The 18,289-nt window shown below is 43.4% G+C and overlaps 1 protein-coding gene across 3 annotated transcripts in view; it reads right to left on the reverse strand.

Moving 5' to 3' along the window:
• Nucleotides 1-642: 642 nt before the first annotated feature.
• MRPL28 (mitochondrial ribosomal protein L28) overlaps nt 643-18,289 on the reverse strand; it is a 64,416-nt gene continuing 46,769 nt past the window's right edge. For all 3 annotated transcript variants that reach the window (XM_029576185.1, XM_029576186.1, XM_029576187.1), the window contains exons 4-6: nt 15,569-15,703; nt 12,457-12,543; nt 643-1,236 (exon numbers count right to left, since the gene is read on the reverse strand). In XM_029576185.1, coding sequence (XP_029432045.1) covers nt 1,138-1,236; nt 12,457-12,543; nt 15,569-15,703 — 321 coding nt within the window. In that variant the 3' untranslated portion in view covers nt 643-1,137. The remainder of the gene's footprint in view (nt 1,237-12,456; nt 12,544-15,568; nt 15,704-18,289) is intronic.

Raw genomic sequence — 18,289 nt, forward strand, 5'->3', positions numbered from 1 at the left:
CCGGCCCGGGGGCATGGTCGAGGCCTCCGGACCAGCCCCTGGGTCAGGTGATGGTGCGCCAGCAGCCCGCTAGCAGGCGTAAATCTGCCAACAAAGGTAGGGGAGGGGGTTTAGATAGGGCCGGGGGGGTGGGTTAGGTAGGGGAAGGTGCGGGGGGGTGGAAAGAAAGTTCCCTCCGAGGCCGCTTTGATTTCGGAGCGACCTCGGAGGGAGCAGGCAGCGTGCGCTGGGCTCGGCGCGCGCAAGTTGCACAAATGTGCACCCCCTTGCGCGTGCCGACCCCGGATTTTATAAGATACGCATGGCTACGTGCGTATCTTATAAAATCCAGCGTACTTTTGTTCGCGCCTGGTGCGCGAACAAAAGTACGTGCTCTCGCAACTTTATAAAATCCGGCCCTAAGTGAATTTATTGTCAATAGCATTTCTGCCAATGTTAGAAAGAAAGAAGCCTTCGTCCTTTCTCCTCCCAGACTTCAGCAGTGTTCAACACGGTTGCTCACACAGTGGCAATGTTTGCTGGTTTTGGAAACACAATTAAGCCAGAGCCATTCTACCTTCATGGGAGTACAGTGGGAGGCAAAAGGCAACATTAATTTTTAGCATAGTACTAAGGATTTTCAGTCTGTGGAAACAACTCAAGGCAGATACACAACAAATACTTAAATGATCTTTATTACCATATTTGATACATTACAGCTGAAGTTCATTTTTAAACATGGCATTAGCTATTGGTGTTGCATTAGTCAGGTGATCCTGGGACACCTTCTGTCCTTACATCCTAGCTCAAGCTTCTGCCCTGTACATTGCTGTGTACAGGGCAGAAGCACAGCTAAGGCTCATACTATTGGCTCCTCTTCTTACTAAGCTCCAGAACACGTGATAACATTTGTAAGATTTCAGAGGTTCATTCTTCATGTCAGATTTCATGTCTCTGTGAAGTGAGGGTATCCTCCATGCAACTGCTTCAGATACTGGATGTTACCATGTGGGACTGATGCCAGAGGCCCGCTCACCAGTGGTTCCTGGAGAGCCATCTGACACCAACAGTAGACTGGCACTGGTGGTTTCTGTAGCAGAGGGCTGGCACCAGAGGTTCCTGGAGTTACCTGTTACTACATCAGATACTGGAGTCTGGTTATTGTTTTTTCTGTACCAGCATTGGCTCTGTAAGCTTCTGTGCTGCCAGCTGCTGAACAAGTTCCTCTGCACAGACTTTAAAGAGAGGAATGGGATCCTGAAAGACAAATACAAATGAGCTAATTTGAAAGATGCAGAATAGCTGTGCAAAGGCCACCACAAAAGTGTTTTTTTTTTTTTTGCTACCCTAGGCAGATTCAAACTTTGCCCTTGCAGAGAATATGTATGTGTTCGGGGGGGGGGGGGGGGGGGGGGGTGGGTGATAACAAGGAAGCGGGTTTAAAGGGGTGCATGTGGTGTTATTAAGAGTACAGATACATCAGCAGGTGGAGCCAGCAGATGTCTAGGAATGTGGTGACTGGAGAAAGGGGTTTGATGACCAACACTTAAGAGGACTTTGTGTATGTTAAAGAAGATTTATTTATTTACTGTATATTTAGCTCCCGCTTTTTCATGGTTAAGTCACATTCAGATACATTAAGTATTATGACCTCCTGCCATCCCTTCCCCAGATGATAATCATTTCTCACAGGGTGTTGGCAGTGCTGACTGCATAGAGCAGTGCCAGTCCTATCACAGAAATGAGCAACTGGAGCGCGCTCACCACACCTGTGCACAAGCTCCATTTTCCTGCCTCCCTGCCTGGCAGCTTTACCTAGTTCTTATTTCAAACATTTTTATTAACAGCAAACAGGATTATAAAGCTTAAAGCATACGTGAATTACAACAAATAGAACTGAGTTACATTTAATGCATCTGTTTATATAACGTCCTAGACTTGTTATTTATGTATCTAACACATTTTTCCCAAAAATTCACCAAAACAAGAAATAAAAGGAAGACGACAGTGACCTGTGTAAAAACACAATTCTCTGTACCTTCTATATGGGGTAAGAGGTCGACTTGACCAGTGGAACCACACAAAAGAAAAGGGGAAAATGCAGCCTCCTCACCCTAAACACCAAGGATCCATGATCTGTCAAATTTAACTAAAGTTGCCACTTTTTTCCAATCTTATCGTAATTTCTATAGAATACTTGTTTTTACTGAAGAAAAATTACATATTTTTCCAGGCATATACCAAGTACAAGCAATCAATAAACTAATATTAGGACTTATGACTTTAGGTGTTTATAAATTGTAAATTTAAGTGTTTATTTTCCAGATAATTAGGGGTTATTTGGGTAAACCAAAAATTGGTGCTTACCCTGTTGGGTAGCTTTTCTGGCTGAATCAAATATGTACATTTCTACAGCTGAGGAATTGTTAACATGGAAAAGGCACAGAGAGGAATTAATTTGCCATACTGGCTGAGACCAAGGGTCCATCTAGCCCAGTATCCTTTGTTCAACAGTGGCCAATTCAGGTCACAGGCTCCTGACAAGATCCTAAACATTAAATAGATCCCATGCTGCTATTGCTGACTATTTCTTAAGTCAACTTGGTTAATAACAGTTTACTGACTTCGCCTATAGGAACTTGTCCAAAATTATTTTTAAAGCCTGCTACGCTGGGATTAAGAGAGTTAACTGAAGTGTAAATCTCTAAAGGGACTGTTTTGTACTAATTTACCTTAGAAGCACATTATAAATTAGAAGGGAAGAGCTCAGTAACCCACATTCCAGTGGGAACACTGAGAGGAGAGGATCACCTTGCTGGTGGCTGAAAGGAATCAGTAAGTTTTTGCCTGGGACATTGTCTTTTTTAAAAGTATTGGGGCAAAGTTAACTATTTGGGAATATTATTTAGTGTGTTTGTGCCTTTAATATTTATTTATTTATTTATGGCTTTTATATACCGACTTTCTTGATACAGATCAAATCAACTCGGTTTACATCGAACTAAGCAGAACTATAACCAACCATTCAACAAGTGACAATTTGAAGGAGCATAAAAGTTACATTATAACAAGGTTGCCTTAACTGGGAGGAGGAAAAAAGAGGGGGAGAACGAAGATAATTACTATATACAATAAATTACTATATACAAAGGAATATGGGAGGGAGGCAGGGGGCCGAACCTCATGATGACTAGTGAGCAAGATTAGCGTTTGTTTATTTACATAAGCGAAATGATAATTCTAGATCAGACTTAATAGTCAGAAAGGCAGTGAATAAACAAGTTAGACTGTTTGTATTTTTAAATAGTCAATAAGGTAGCTAGTAAGCAGTAGGTAGTGTATTTTTAAAAGTCTGCAGAACTGAGTGTTCTGCAGACTTTTAAAGAACTGAGTGTTTGTATTTAATACAAACTGAGTGTTTGTATTGAAAAAAAAACAAACCCAAAAAGTAGCCAGAAGCTAGAAATAAGCTAGGAGCAGTGTATACCTAAGTAAAAAAGTTGAATAGTTCAGCTCAGTTACTCACCTTGGAAAGGTGTTGAGGTAGTGTGATTGGGTTTGAATAGGGACCAACATTTGTTAATCAAGAGAGCAGTGAGTCACTCAGGCAAACTGAAGTTAGACTGTTTGTATTTCCCAACCCACCCACCCACCCCTAGATTTATAGGCAGGTGCCACTTTCACAAAAAAACAAAAAAAAACAAAACACAACCCATCAACAAAAACTTTATTGAGAATTCGATCAGACCCCGGTAGGCCACTACCAGACACACAGTGAATTCACTAATACATTTAAAGGACATTAGACACATTCCTACTCCCATAGCAACCTTAAACTTAAGTAGGAACTGATCAAAATTGAGATGAAGGCAGCAATCCAGCAGCAAGAGGGGGGCTTCCCAGTCTTTTGCATAGAGTTTCACATGTATGATTTTTTACCCACTGGTGAGAAGTTGTACATGTGCATGCGATGCAAAGAGCTCCTGGCTCTCAGAGAATGAGTCCGATCTCTGGAGGCTAGAGTGGCAGACCTGGAGGAGCTGAGGCAGACAGAGAGGTATATAGATGAGACCTTCAGGGACATAGTAGTCAAGTCTCAACTTCAGACTGGCAGCCCTGGTGCTGCCTTGGAGGAAGAAGGTCTCATGATGGGAGAGCACCAACCAGGTGCAGCAGGAAAGGATCCTGTAGCAAGGACCTGCTCTCCAGGGGATGCATTGTCCTTTTGCACTGAGGATATCTCCCCAAGGCCTACTGGCCAGGAGGGAAGGGTTAGGTCGGTGGTCATAGTTGGTGATTCGATTATTAGGAATGTGGATAGCTGGGTGGCTGGTGGACGTGAGGATCGCCTGGTAACATGCCTACCTGGTGCGAAGGTGGCGGACCTCACGCGTCACCTAGATAGGATTTTAGACCGTGCTGGGGAGGAGCCGGCTGTTGTGGTACATGTGGGCACCAAAGACATAGGAAAATGTGGGAGGGAGGTTCTGGAAGCCAAATTTAGGCTCTTAGGTAGAAAGCTTAAATCCAGAACCTCCAGGATAGCAGTCTCTGAAATGCTCCCTGTTCCACGCGCAGGTCACCAGAGGCAGGCAGAGCTCCGGAGTCTCAATGCGTGGATGAGACGATGGTGCAAGGAAGAGGGATTCAGTTTTGTTAGGAACTGGGGAACCTTTTGGGGAAGGGGGAGTCTCTTCCGAAGGGATGGGCTCCACCTTAACTAAGGTGGAACCAGACTGCTGGCGCTAACCTTTAAAAAGGAGATAGAGCAGCTTTTAAACTGGAACAAAGGGGAAAGCCGAAAGTCGCTCAGCAGCGCATGGTTCGGAGAGAGGTATCTTCAAAGGATACTAATGATGCATTAGAATTAGGGCATCCCGACAGTGAGATTCCAATAATTAGAAAAATAGTCCAAGTGCCTGTAACTAAAAATTCACCTGAGCTAAAACATTCTAACTTATCCCTATCAATTAAAAAGCAGAATGAAAATACAAACAAAAAACAAACTTTGAAATGTTTGTATGCTAATGCCAGAAGTCTAAGAAGTAAGATGGGAGAATTAGAATGTATAGCAGTGAATGATGACATAGACTTAATTGGCATCTCAGAGACATGGTGGAAAGAGGATAATCAATGGGACAGTGCTATACCGGAGTACAAATTATATCGCAATGACAGAGAGGAGCACCCGGGAGGAGTTGTGGCGCTTTATGTCTGGGATGGCATAGAGTCCAACAGGATAAACATCCTGCATGAGACTAAATACAAAATTGAATCTTTATGGGTAGAAATCCCTTGTGTGTCGGGGGAAGACTATAGTGATAGGGGTATACTACTTTCCACCTGGTCAAGATGGTGAGACAGACAGTGAAATTCTAAGAGAAAATAGGGAAGCTAACCAAATTGGTAGTGCGGTAATAATGGGAGACTTCAATTACCCCAATATTGACTGGTTAAATGTATCATCGGGACACGCTAGAGAGATAACATTCCTGGATGGAATAAATTATAACTTTATGGAGCAATTGGTTCAGGAACCAACGAGAGAAGGAGCAATTTTAGATCTAATTCTCAGTGGAGCACAGGACTTGGTGAGAGAGGTAACGGTGGTGGGGCCGCTTGGCAATAGTGATCATAATATGATCAAATTTGATGTAATGACTGGAAGAGGAACAGCATGCAAATCCAAGGCTCTTGTGCTAAACTTTCAAAAGGGAAACTTTGATAAAATGAGAAAAATTGTTGGAAAAAAACTGAAAGGAGCAGCTACAAAAGTAAAAAATGTCCAAGAGGCGTGGTCATTGTTAAAAAATACCATTCTAGAAGCACAGTCCAGATGTATTCCACACATTAAGAAAGGTGGAAAGAAGGCAAAACGATTACCGGCATGGTTAAAAGGGGAGGTGAAAGAAGCTATTTTAGCCAAAAGATCTTCATTCAAAAATTGGAAGAAGGATCCAACAGAAGAAAATAGGATAAAGCATAAACATAGGCAAGTTAAATGTAAGACATTGATAAGACAGGCTAAGAGAGAATTTGAAAAGAAGTTGGCTGTAGAGGCAAAAACTCACAGTAAAAACTTTTAAAAATATATCGGAAGCAGAAAGCCTGTGAGGGAGTCGGTTGGACCGTTAGATGATCGAGGGGTTAAAGGGGCACTTAGAGAAGATAAGGCCATCGTGGAAAGATTAAATGATTTCTTTGCTTCAGTGTTTACTGAAGAGGATGTTGGGGAGGTACCAGTAATGGGGAAGGTTTTCATGGGTAATGATTCAGATGGACTGAATCAAATCACGGTGAACCTAGAAGATGTGGTAGGCCTGATTGACAAACTGAAAAGTAGTAAATCACTTGGACCGGATGGTATACACCCCAGAGTACTGAAGGAACTAAAAAATGAAATTTCAGACCTATTAGTAAAAATTTGTAACCTATCATTAAAATCCTCCATTGTACTTGAAGACTGGAGGATAGCAAATGTAACCCCAATATTTAAAAAGGGCTCCAGGGGTGATCTGGGAAACTACAGACCGGTTAGCCTGACTTCAGTGCCAGGAAAAATAGTGGAAAGTGTTCTAAACATCAAAATCACAGAACATATAGAAAGACATGGTTTAATGGAACAAAGTCAGCATGGCTTTACCCAGGGCAAGTCTTGCCTCACAAATCTGCTTCACTTTTTTGAAGGCGTTAATAAACATGTGGATAAAGGTGAACCGGTAGATATAGTATACTTGGATTTTCAGAAGGCGTTTGACAAAGTTCCTCATGAGAGGCTTCTAGGAAAAGTAAAAAGTCATGGGATAGGTGGCGATGTCCTTTCATGGATTGCAAACTGGCTAAAAGACAGGAAACAGAGTAGGATTAAATGGACAATTTTCTCAGTGGAAGGGCATGGACTGTGGAGTACCTCAGGGATCTGTATTGGGACCCTTACTTTTCAATATATTTATAAATGATCTGGAAAGAAATACGACGAGTGAGAATCAAATTTGCAGCTGACACAAAATTGTTCAGAGTAGTTAAATCACAAGCAGATTGTGATAAATTGCAGGAAGACCTTGTGAGACTGGAAAATTGGGCATCCAAATGGCAGATGAAATTTAATGTGGATAAGTGCAAGGTGATGCATATAGGGAAAAATAACCCATGCTATAATTACACAATGTTGGGCTCCATATTAGGTGCTGCAACCCAAGAAAGAGATCTAGGCGTCATAGTGGATAACACATTGAAATCGTTGGTTCAGTGTGCTGCGGCAGCCAAAAAAGCAAACAGAATGTTGGGAATTATTAGAAAGGGAATGGTGAATAAAACGGAAAATGTCATAATGCCTCTGTATCGCTCCATGGTGAGACCGCAACTTGAATACTGTGTACAATTCTGGTCGCCGCATCTCAAAAAAGATATAATTGCGATGGAGAAGATACAGAGAAGGGCTACCAAAATGATAAGTGTTTCTATATGGATTGAAGCGCTGTGAACATCTGCCCCTGGAAGATTGGGGGAAGGGTCGCTGGTTTTTCTTATTTATTTATTTAAATAATTTATATACCGGAGGTTCCTGTATAATATACATATCACCCCGGTTTACATAGAACAGTAACAATCGCTACATTTAGCGGTTTACATAGAACAGGATTAAACAACGAAGTTTTACATTGAGCAAAAGACGTAAACAAGTTTTTACATTGAAACAAACGAAGTAAACAAGTTTTTACTTTGAAACAAATTAATAGAAGTAAGCAAATAGTAAATACTATTAAACCGTTAATAAACATGCGGTTAATAAATCAATAAATAACATGGAGATATGTAAGTCCACATGAGTATATGTATGTAGACTGTATGTAGACAGCATGAATATGTGAATCTCTAATTGAATAAGGAAGAATAAGATAGATCTGAAAATATCATTGTGGGAGTGAAAAGACTATTTTCCTGTTCTTGGTTCTAGGGGAAAGCTAGTTTGAACAACCAAGTCTTAAGTTTCTTTTTAAATGTAGTGTGGCATGGTTCCAGACGCAGGTCTGGAGGGAGCGAGTTCCAAAGTGAAGGGCCCGCTGTCGACTGCACGTTTCCTTAGAGCGGATTTCGCCGGTTGTGTGATTAGTCTGTTCTGATAAGCGCTTCTGGTAGGTTTTACGGATGTGTGTAGTTGAATTTGAAATGTTAAGTTGAGAGGCGCGATGTTGTATAAGGCCTTATGTATCATCGTTAGAGACTTGAATTGGATCCTGTATTTAATTGGAAGCCAGTGGAGGTAGTGGAGGATTGGGGTGATATGATCTCTTTTCTTGGCATTTGAGAGAATTCTTGCTGAGGCGTTCAGGACCATCTGAAGTGGTTTGGTGGTGCATGCTGGAAGGCCTAGGAGGAGAGAGTTACAGTAGTCTAATTTTGGGAGTATGATGGCTTGTAAAACCATGCGGAAGTACCTGTATAGGAGGAGTGGTTTAAGTTTCTTTAATGTTTGAAGTTTAAAGAAACATTCTTTTGTTGTGTTGTTGACGAATTTGTTGAGATTGAGTCTGCTGTCTATGACTCCCCCCAGGTCTTTAACTTTGTTGCGTGATGAAGTGCCCGGTGGTGTCCAGATGTTGATTAGTGTTAGAATGTGAAGGGGGGGTATAGTTTTCCGGTGCTATAATGAGGATTTCGGTTTTGTTTTTGTTTAGGACCAAGTTGAGGCTGGTGAGTAGATTGTTGATAGCAGACAGACATTTATTCCAGTATGATATGGCTTTGTGTAGGGAGTCTTCTATAGGGATGAGGATTTGAATATCATCCGCGTATAGGTAATGTCTTAGCTTAAGGTTAGTGAGTAGTTGACATAGCGGGAGCAGATAAATATTGAAAAGTGTCGGAGAGAGGGATGATCCTTGCGGTACCCCCCTCTTGGATTCGATGGTGTGGGACTCTTTGTTATTTATCTTGACCTTGTATGATCTGTTCTCCAAAAACGATTTGAACCAGTTAAAAGCTGCTCCTGACTTGCCGATGTCTATTAATCATTGCAGGAGGTACGTGTGGTTTACGGTATCAAACGCTGATGAGAGATCCAGGAGAGCGAGGAGGCAAGGTTGGCCCTTTTCAAGGTTGAAGATGATAGTGTCTGATAAAGATGTTAGTAACGATTCGGTATTCATAGTCTTACGAAAGCCAAATTGGTTTGAAGTGAGGATATTATTTTCGTCAAGAAATTCTGTAAGTTGTTTGTTGACAACTTTCTCCATAACTTTGGCTATCATAGGGAGGTTTGCTATGGGTCTGAAGTTAGCTGGGTCTGATGTAGGTAAGTTGGGTTTTTTGAGGAGCGGTTTGAGCATGGCTAACTTGAGTTGGTTCGGGACATGTCCTTGGGTGAGAGAGCAGTTAATGATGTCTGCTAAAGGTTTGGCTATAGTGTTTGTGATCAGACTCAGTTTTATTCCTGTTCTCCAGTAGCCGCAGCAATGGGGACTCGCCCCATTTGTTAGCCAGTTTCTCTAGTTCGCTGCCGAACAGAGGGATCCTTTGAAGGGCATCCTTGTGAGCCTCGTTTTGGAAGATGCGTCGGCCGACCAGCTTTGGAGCCAGATTGCCTCCTGACTGCCACAGCTAATGACACACCTCTGGCCGCTGTGCGCACCAGATCGGAAGCAGCATCCGCAAGGAATGATTCTGCTGGTTCCATGGCTTCCCCAAAGGTGTTGCTCCTGGTCTGTGATAAGCAGGCACGTGTCACCACAGTGCAGGAGGCCGCTATTTGTAGGGACATAGCGGCAACGTCAAAGGACTGTTTAAGGATAGATTCCAGATGTCTGTCGTGAGCATCTTTGAGTGCTGCACCTCCCTCCACTGGGATAGTAGTGTGCTTCGAGACCGCGCAGACCATGGCATCCACTTTTGGGCATGTCAGAAGGTCTTTGGTCGCCGGGTCCAGAGGGTACATGGCTGCCATAGACCTTCCCCCTTTGAATGTAGACTCTGGAGCACTCCATTCCAGGTCAATTAGATGCTGGACGGCTTGTAACAGAGGGAAATGGCGGGAGGTCTGGCGGAGTCCCTCTAGCAGGGGATTCGTCTTAGGCTCCCCCGAAGCACTTGTGTCCGGGATAGCAAGCTCCTTCAGGCTGTGGGTGACCAGGTCTTGGAGCTTGTCCTTGGTGAAGAAGCGTCTCTTGGTCCAGTGAGTGTCCCCAGGGGGAGTTCCCCCTCCTCCAGGGGCTCTGATTCCTTCTCCGAGTTGTCCGTGTCCCCGTAGGTGGGACTTCTGGGCGATGGATTCATTAGTCTGTGCCTAGAGGGGCCTAGGGTGTAAAGGTCTTCTGGTGGAGGCTGTGGCTCCGTCTGCATGTGAACGAAGGTGTGTAGGCCTTTGAAGAATTCCACCCATGAGATAGATGCTGGATCCATGCTAGGGGGCGCTGTGTCCCTGGGGGTTTCCGTTTGAGTGAGTGTCCCGCTGGAATTTGCTAGATCCGGGGTACTCATTGAGGAGCTAGTGCTCGGTCCTGGGTGGGACTGGGCCTGGGCTGGATCTCCCAGGGCCTCCTCGCACTGGACACACAGGGCGTCGGCCTCTTTGTGTTGTGCGGCTCTGATGTGGCATGCTGGGCAGAGGCCTTGAGCCTTGAGCTCCGTTTCCGGTGGTGCCATGGATATAGGCGCGTAAATTTTTATGCGCTCCGGTGCGTCTAAAATGTGCGTGCGGGTTGTGTGTGCGCGCAGGTGTGCACACAAGTTGCAGTTATGCGCCCGGCCCAGTAAGCACATGATATGCACGTATCTTGTACGCACGGTACTTGTGCGTGTAAATTTATGCGCACATGTAATTTTGTGCGCCTGGCTAGCCTTGTGCGCCCGGATCGAGACAGCGAACAGAGCGGCGAATAGGGACAAAATGGCGACAGCGACCACACGGGTAATATGGCGACCACCTCGGAGGGTCTCCACGTGGGAGGACCCTTGGATCTGACTGGGGCCTAGCCCTGTTAGGGGCGATCAACCTGGTGGCACTGGTCCCGGCCGGCGACCTGTGTGACTCCTCGAACCTCGGAGACCGGAGTCTTTGAAGAAGATTTCTACCTTACCTTGTCTTCGTCGCTTCCCGGTTTCGTCCTGGGCGGTCTACGGCTGCGGGGGGAGAGGGCAAATACCTTCACCGCCGCGCTCGAGGATGCACCCGCTGCCTCTCAGCCGTGCCCGAATTCAGGGGCTAGGTCCTCGCCACGAATCAGCCGCTGGACCAAGGCTTACCTCCGAGGGACCACGGAAATCACCTCTGGAATTCTCAACTGGGGGAGGGACCCGAGGGTGTCACCGCAGGAAAGCGGGGCTCGTCTGTAGAGGTAAGTTCTCTTCTAAATTTGGGTTTTCTCCGTTGAATTTGTTCTAACGCTGTGAGAGCGTGTAGGTAGTCCCTAACTGCTATGGAGACGGAAAATACTGAAGAGCTGCACTTCCTGCAGGGATATATGTACTAGGGCTGACGTCAGATTGAAATCTGATCCGTCTCCAACTGCTATCAGGAGTACACTATACCCATTGGTCCTGAATCCATTTGCTACACGCTAGGAAATTGATACAATGTTCAAATATGTAAAAATGCAGCAACATTCAATAATTCCACCATACACCCAAGCAGCCTCAGTCATCTAAGCATCTCTGACAGCTAACCAATGGTTTAAATATCTGGCCGTTACATTCAACAAGGTTTGATCAAGTTCATTCATGATGGCAGTAGGGCAAGGGCAGATGGCTTTTGTGCTTCTACAGCTGAGCAGACCCTCTGTGCACCGCCAAGAATTAAGAATTAATAAAGTTGGGAGGGGAACGTCTGGCTATCACCTGCTTTCATGGCTGAGATGGGGCCTCTTTACCCTCATGTTTCACCAGTCCAGAGGTGGATAGAGTATAAAATTCATAGCTCTGGATGCTCTACCCTGGACTAATGCCTTGCTTTGGATTTATAATCCTAGTAGAGCACCATGCCCCTCACAGAGAGGACTCCTGGACAGCATGACGGCCAGACCTGCAGACACTAGAGAGCGGGCCTTTTCAGTTGCTGCCCTGACTCTTTGGAACACTTTGCCCCAGGAGCCACAAATAAATTCATAAAGATGGCAAAGAGCATTTTCTTTAGGAAGGCATTTTTTTTTTTTTTTGTATAAACTACTGAATTCTGCTTCCAGAACATTTGACTGAACTCCAGGTTATGTGAGCTTCTATGTTTGTGTTTTCTCTTGTTTTATATTTTTTCACTTTGTGCATGTTTGCTTGTCCACCATCTAGGGCCATGGTTTAGGCGGCATACAAATAAATAACTTAAAAAATAAAAATAAGGTAATCTGCACATTGCAGCAGTTACAACCTTAAACACTTTGGTGGGCAGACAAATATGTTATTGTGGCTCCTACAACAAAATGGAAACAAAATAAAGGTTGCCAGGGATCCAGTAATTGGCGGGGAACGCTGAAGATGTCCAGCACTAACCTTCTTCTCCAGGAGCCTCTGCTTCTCCACAGCTTCTTCTAAACTCAGCCCCACCCACTCGGCTTCCTCTCGTGGGATCACAAACTCCTAGGTAAGCAAACAGAGCACAAACATGGGATCAAAGAAATAAATATGGTCATGCTATGCAGGAAGATATGACAGGTGCAGAAATATTACAAAACATTAACAGGAAACTTCTTCGGCACATAAATATTCCTGCCTAATTCTAGTCTTCAAACATTGCAGCTGTATTTTAGAAGGTGGCTGTAAGCAGCTGCCCCACATCTCTGCGAGTAGCCATACTAGCAAAACAACAAATGATGTACTTTGACGTGCCGAAAAGCAGAATATAAAATCTAAAACTAAACAAATGATTTCACCACTGGATCCGTTTGGATCACAGCACCTTCAGTTGTGCTCATAAGTTTACATACCCTTGGAGGAATTTGTAAGATGGGTAGCATTTTAAGAAAACATGAGTGATCAGACAAAACCCATCTATTTTTTTTTTTAATTGAATTTTCACTTTGTACATGAAAAAATAAAAAATATTGTGCATACAGCAAACAATGTACAATAAAGTAAAGCAAGAAAAGAAATAAATGAACTATATGCATCAAATACAAGTCCTCATCTAATGAAGCATAAAAGGAAAAGATTCAGAGGAAACCCCCCCCCCCCCCCCCCCAAAAACTAACAACATATGTTCCAAGGCCCATTACAAATGTTACTTATATCCCAATCAAACTCTGCTCCCATATTTTATCAATAGATTTGTCAGCATTCCATGGCAGTGCAGAATTCCCCCAGGACTAATATTTTAGCACCCCTCACCTTCTCCATTCTAATGAAAAGGCTGAGACAGGTCACGATTAAGTCTGTAGAAAAGAAACTGAAATCATTTTCCCCACACAGTTGCTTGGTCAGAACAGTCCTGTTTTGGCTGCACTAGGCGAGGTACGAGGCACCCTATATTCAGAACTGAAAATCAGGCAGAACATACTCAGAGAGCTCCAACATTAAGTATTAGTGATTAAGGACAGTGGTTCTCAAACTTTTTAAGTTACACTGCCTTTATTTGATTTTTATTTCCCTCACTTCCTACCCCAAATAAAAAAGTGTTAAAATTTAGGGATATTTTACATTATGTCAAACCAAACATTTAATTATCCTCCCCTCCAAGCCCGATCCATCCCACATTCCCTGCTCCCCCCATATGAGGACCACTAGCTAGTTTTGTATAATTTGCTTTGGCAATCTGTCATCATTACGGCATTCTAAGTTACTGAAAACAAAATAACCAATCTCTTTTGTAAATGGTTTATATTAACAGTAATACATCTCTCTTGTGGGCTTCTGGCGACGCTCTCCCAGAAACTAACTAGGAAATATCTGTTCTAGGGGGTGGATGGTATTTTCTTTTGATATATCATCACATGAAATACATGGAAGCTCACAAGCTCCTCACTGACAATAATCATCCTTTACAATTACAACAGACATTTATATGCCTCTTATGTAAATACCACAACACCAGTCCACAAATCAGAGAAAAATTACAAACAAAAATACCTTACAAGTCAATCCGAAACCCACAATATATTTTTTAATTCATAAAGAAACCTGCGAGACCTCATACCTGGCAAACACCTAATGGTTCAGCTCATGCTGATCTACCTACATTTCGGTATAAACATAGATCCGGGTTTCAAAATGTGCTATTCTGTGATGCATAAAATAGTTTAATTGGAAAAATTAAAAATAACAAGATGTGTTTTGTCTGATCACTCATGTTTACTTAAAATGCTATCCATCTTACAAATTCTGGCAGGGGTATGTGAACTTATGAGCCACAAACAATCTAACATGGCATGAATTGGTCACTTTCTGTCAGGTCGGCTGCAACTCTGTCCTGAACAAAAGCTGCTAGCGAGAACGCCAAGGAGCTGCAAAGGAGCAGTGAAAAAAAGAATGACCAAATCTATTTTTTCACAAACCTTTATTTAAATGATGCAGCTCAGTGCATATAATCAGCAGTAATCCATAAAACATGTACAACCAACCATGCCAGAGACATCTTTTTGTTCTAAACCTCAAAACAGCTGACCAGTTATAAAGAGTTACCAGTTATAAACAGCTGACCAGTTATAAAAAGAGTTGCTCTCACTCCCATACACACCTAAAGCATATTGTAAACCATTTCCATCATAATACAGATATCATGTATTCTTATTTTTTATATGTGACTATCACACAATACATTTCAGGCTTTTGGTATTCCTTATTAAGCAGCAGCTGCTTATATTTGGCATCAAGTCTTTCCAACTGCATCAAATCAAATTTGTATGTAAACCATACAGAGATCAGTGGTGAATCCTCCTTTGTATAAAATTTGAAAAATACTTGCTTTATCCAACATTACAACAATTTGTGCAAATTTGAAAAATCTGTTGGGTAAGCCAGCAGCCAGTTTATGGTGCCCAATATCATTGGCTGAACAGCCACTTAAAAGCAGATTACATTCAGGTACTGTAGGTACTTCTCTGTCCCACAGGGCTCACAAACCGACAGGAAGATTTATTAAGCCACAATAGTGGTCGCAGAAAGCTCTATGAGCTAAGAGAGACGAGTCCATTTGGCACCGTTGGATGACATCATCCACGTGTCATAGCTAATTCAGTCCTAATTCTTGATGAGAATGATATTGTGCCCTTTGATAGCTCCCAAGTTCCACATTAAGAAAACAACATACTAGATTATGGTAAAAAAAAAAAAAGACCAACAGGATCATCAGTCTGCCCGGTTATTCCAGTCTACAGCAACAGAGCATGACCGCTTGCAAGATATCACACCTTATCCAGAACAGTCTTTTTTTGTTTTCCAAGTTCCTTCTTTGTACTCTACTATACTGGATAGAAGAGATACAAAATCCCCACATAGTTCCCTCCCTAGCACCCAACTCTCCCACATCCAACCATAAAGCTCTGTAATAATCTAAACAGCCAGCAATATTCGCATTTAGAACATTTTTAAAAAATGTTAATCAGAATGGATTTGCAAAACCAAAATATAAACAAATACAAAACACATGCATAATACTAGGAATACCCACTTTGTATTTGTCATAAATGGCCTCTGTCTTTGTTATATCATTGGGGTGCAGATCAGGATCTCTGGAAGCAAGACGTAGAAGCATAGCTCTTTTTAGATCCATCCCCAACTTGGAATTCAGATCCTCTTTAGGAGTCTAAATATACAATTTGATAAATAGTTAAACAGCACATTAATTTTTATACAAGGAGATACACCAAGACACTACTCTCCCTTATTATTCATGTTTCAGAAATTTTTTAAAATGAGAAAACAGAAAATGTTTCAGAAGTCCCAGTCTTATCCATGTATTTCCCCAGATACCTTCTCTCCCTCACTGCTTTATCTGAATTCTTCCTCAGACCACTTCTCTCTGCACAACCTTATCCCAGATGCCTTCTTACCCTTGCGCAGTCTTATCTGAATCCCCCACCCAACTCTTTCCTTTCACACAAGCGTATGTGAATCCCCACATCATCAGAAAAATGTTTTTGTAGTATATGGGCTTTCAAGATCATACAGATCCTGACTCGCACTCACATCCATATATAGGTCCTGTGTAGTCTGGAATGCTTTTAAAACGATACTCCAGGACTAATAAAGCTGCAAGAACTCTGCATTATGAAATAACATTTTAATCACATCTTGTAGTTTTAAACATACCCCAAAGTGGTGCTTTCTGGTTAGAATGATCAGACATGTTTTAGGACTTCTCAGATCCTGAAAATTATGATTATTTTAAGAATGCAGTCTGTATTTATTTTTACAGTGCAAGGGGAAAATTCTCTCTTACCTGAATTTCCTTTCCTCTAAGGAAAGCAGGCCAATCCACACCAGTGGGTTATGCACTCCTACCAGCAGATGGAGAAAACTGACTCACTGACGTCAATAACAGGTATATAGATGAGACCTTCAGGGACATAGTAGCCAAATCCCAACTCTAATCTGGCAGGCCTGGTGCTGCCTTGGAGGAGGAAGGTCTCCTTGTCAGGGAACATCATCCTGGTGCAGCAAGGATCACATGGAGAGCAGGTCCTGTAGCAAGGACCTGCTCTCCATGTGATGCATTGTCCTCTTGCACCAAGGATGGAAGGGTTAGGTGGACTGTCATAGTTGGTGCTGGTTGGCTGGTGGACATGAGGATTGTCTGGTAACTTGCCTGCCAGGTGCAAAGTTGGTGGACCTCACGCATCACCTAGATAGGATTTTAGACAGTGCTGGGGAGGAGCCGGCTGTTGTGGTACATGTGACCACCAACATAGGAAAATGTGGGAGGGAGGTTCTGGAAGCCAAATTTAGGTAGAAAGCAGAAATCCAGAACCTCCAGGATAGCATTCTCTGATATGCTCCCTGTTCCACGTGCAGGTCCCCAGAGGACCAACTCTTGCGCCTCCCTGAGCCACCCTGGCGGTTGATATAAGCCACCGTTGTTGTGTTGTCCCAAAGGACTCTCACCAATCTCGTAATCTTGGAAGAAAGGCAAACAGTGTGAATTGACCGCTCTCATCTCTAACTGATTGAAAGACCAAGAAGTCTCTTTCTTCAGCCTTTCTATCGGGAAAGAAGAGCCCTCTGGTGAGGATGCATATGTGCAAATACCCAAGGGACCAACTCTAAGGTTGAAGCCATGGAACCCAGGACCTGCAAATAGTCCCAAACCCTGGGCGTCTAAAGCCTCGGCAAACGATGAATCTGTTTCTGAAGCTTCCAGATCCTTTCCTCCGTGAGGCACACTCTCCCCTCTTGTGTGTTGAACCGCGCCCTTAAATACTTCAGGGACTGAAAGGGAACGGGCTGGCTCTTTGGAACATTCACCATCCAGCCTAGTGGCTGCAACCAATCTAGCACCTTCTGCACCGACTGCTGACAGAGGTCCTCCAACTTTGCCCTGATGAAGCAATCATCCAGATATGGATGCACTAGCACTCCTTCCCTTCTTAACATCGCCGTCACCGCCAGCACCATCACCTTGGTGAATGTATGCAGTGCCAGCCCAAAGGGAAGTGCTCAAAACTGAAGAATTATGAACCGCAGAAACCTTTGATTGCCCTGCCTGATGTCTCTTTGCAAATAAGCCTCTGTCAGGTCTACAGATGCCAAGTACTCTCCTCCACACACCGCTGCGATAACTGACCTTAAAGTTTCCATGCGAAACTGTGGAACTCTGAGGGCTGAATTTACTCTCTTTAAATCCAGGATGGGCCAGAAGGAGCCTTCCTTCTTTGACACCAAGAAATAGATGGAATACCTCTCTGTTCTCTGTTTCTCTACAAGAACTGGCATTACAGCCCCCAGAAGCTTCAACTGATCCACAGTTTCTCAGACTGCCAACTGCTTTGTGAGTAGACCGCAATGGGAAATGACAAAGTCATCCTTGATAGGAAGAGCAAAATATAAAGCATAGCTGTCTCTTACCACCTCAAGGACCCACTGGTCTATGGTAATCTTGACCTACTCCTCAAAAAAGAGATAAACACCCTCCAACAGTGGAACCAAAGAATGGGCCAGCCTCACATCATTGCGAGAGCTTTGTGCTTCCTGAACTGGTACTATAATTATCCTGGGTGGGCCTTCTATGTCCTCAAAAGAACTGCCCCCAGGACAAAGCTCTAGCAGACAGATGCTGCTGCGGACTTCCAGACCTCTTGGACTGACAAAACCTTCTGTTGTCCTGAAACCTAGCTTGTGCTAGTACCAACTTTCTACCCTTAGGCATGTCCTCCGGCAACTTGTGCAACTTGGA

This window comes from Rhinatrema bivittatum, chromosome 14, assembly GCF_901001135.1.
Source record: "Rhinatrema bivittatum chromosome 14, aRhiBiv1.1, whole genome shotgun sequence".
Taxonomy (NCBI): domain Eukaryota; kingdom Metazoa; phylum Chordata; class Amphibia; order Gymnophiona; family Rhinatrematidae; genus Rhinatrema; species Rhinatrema bivittatum.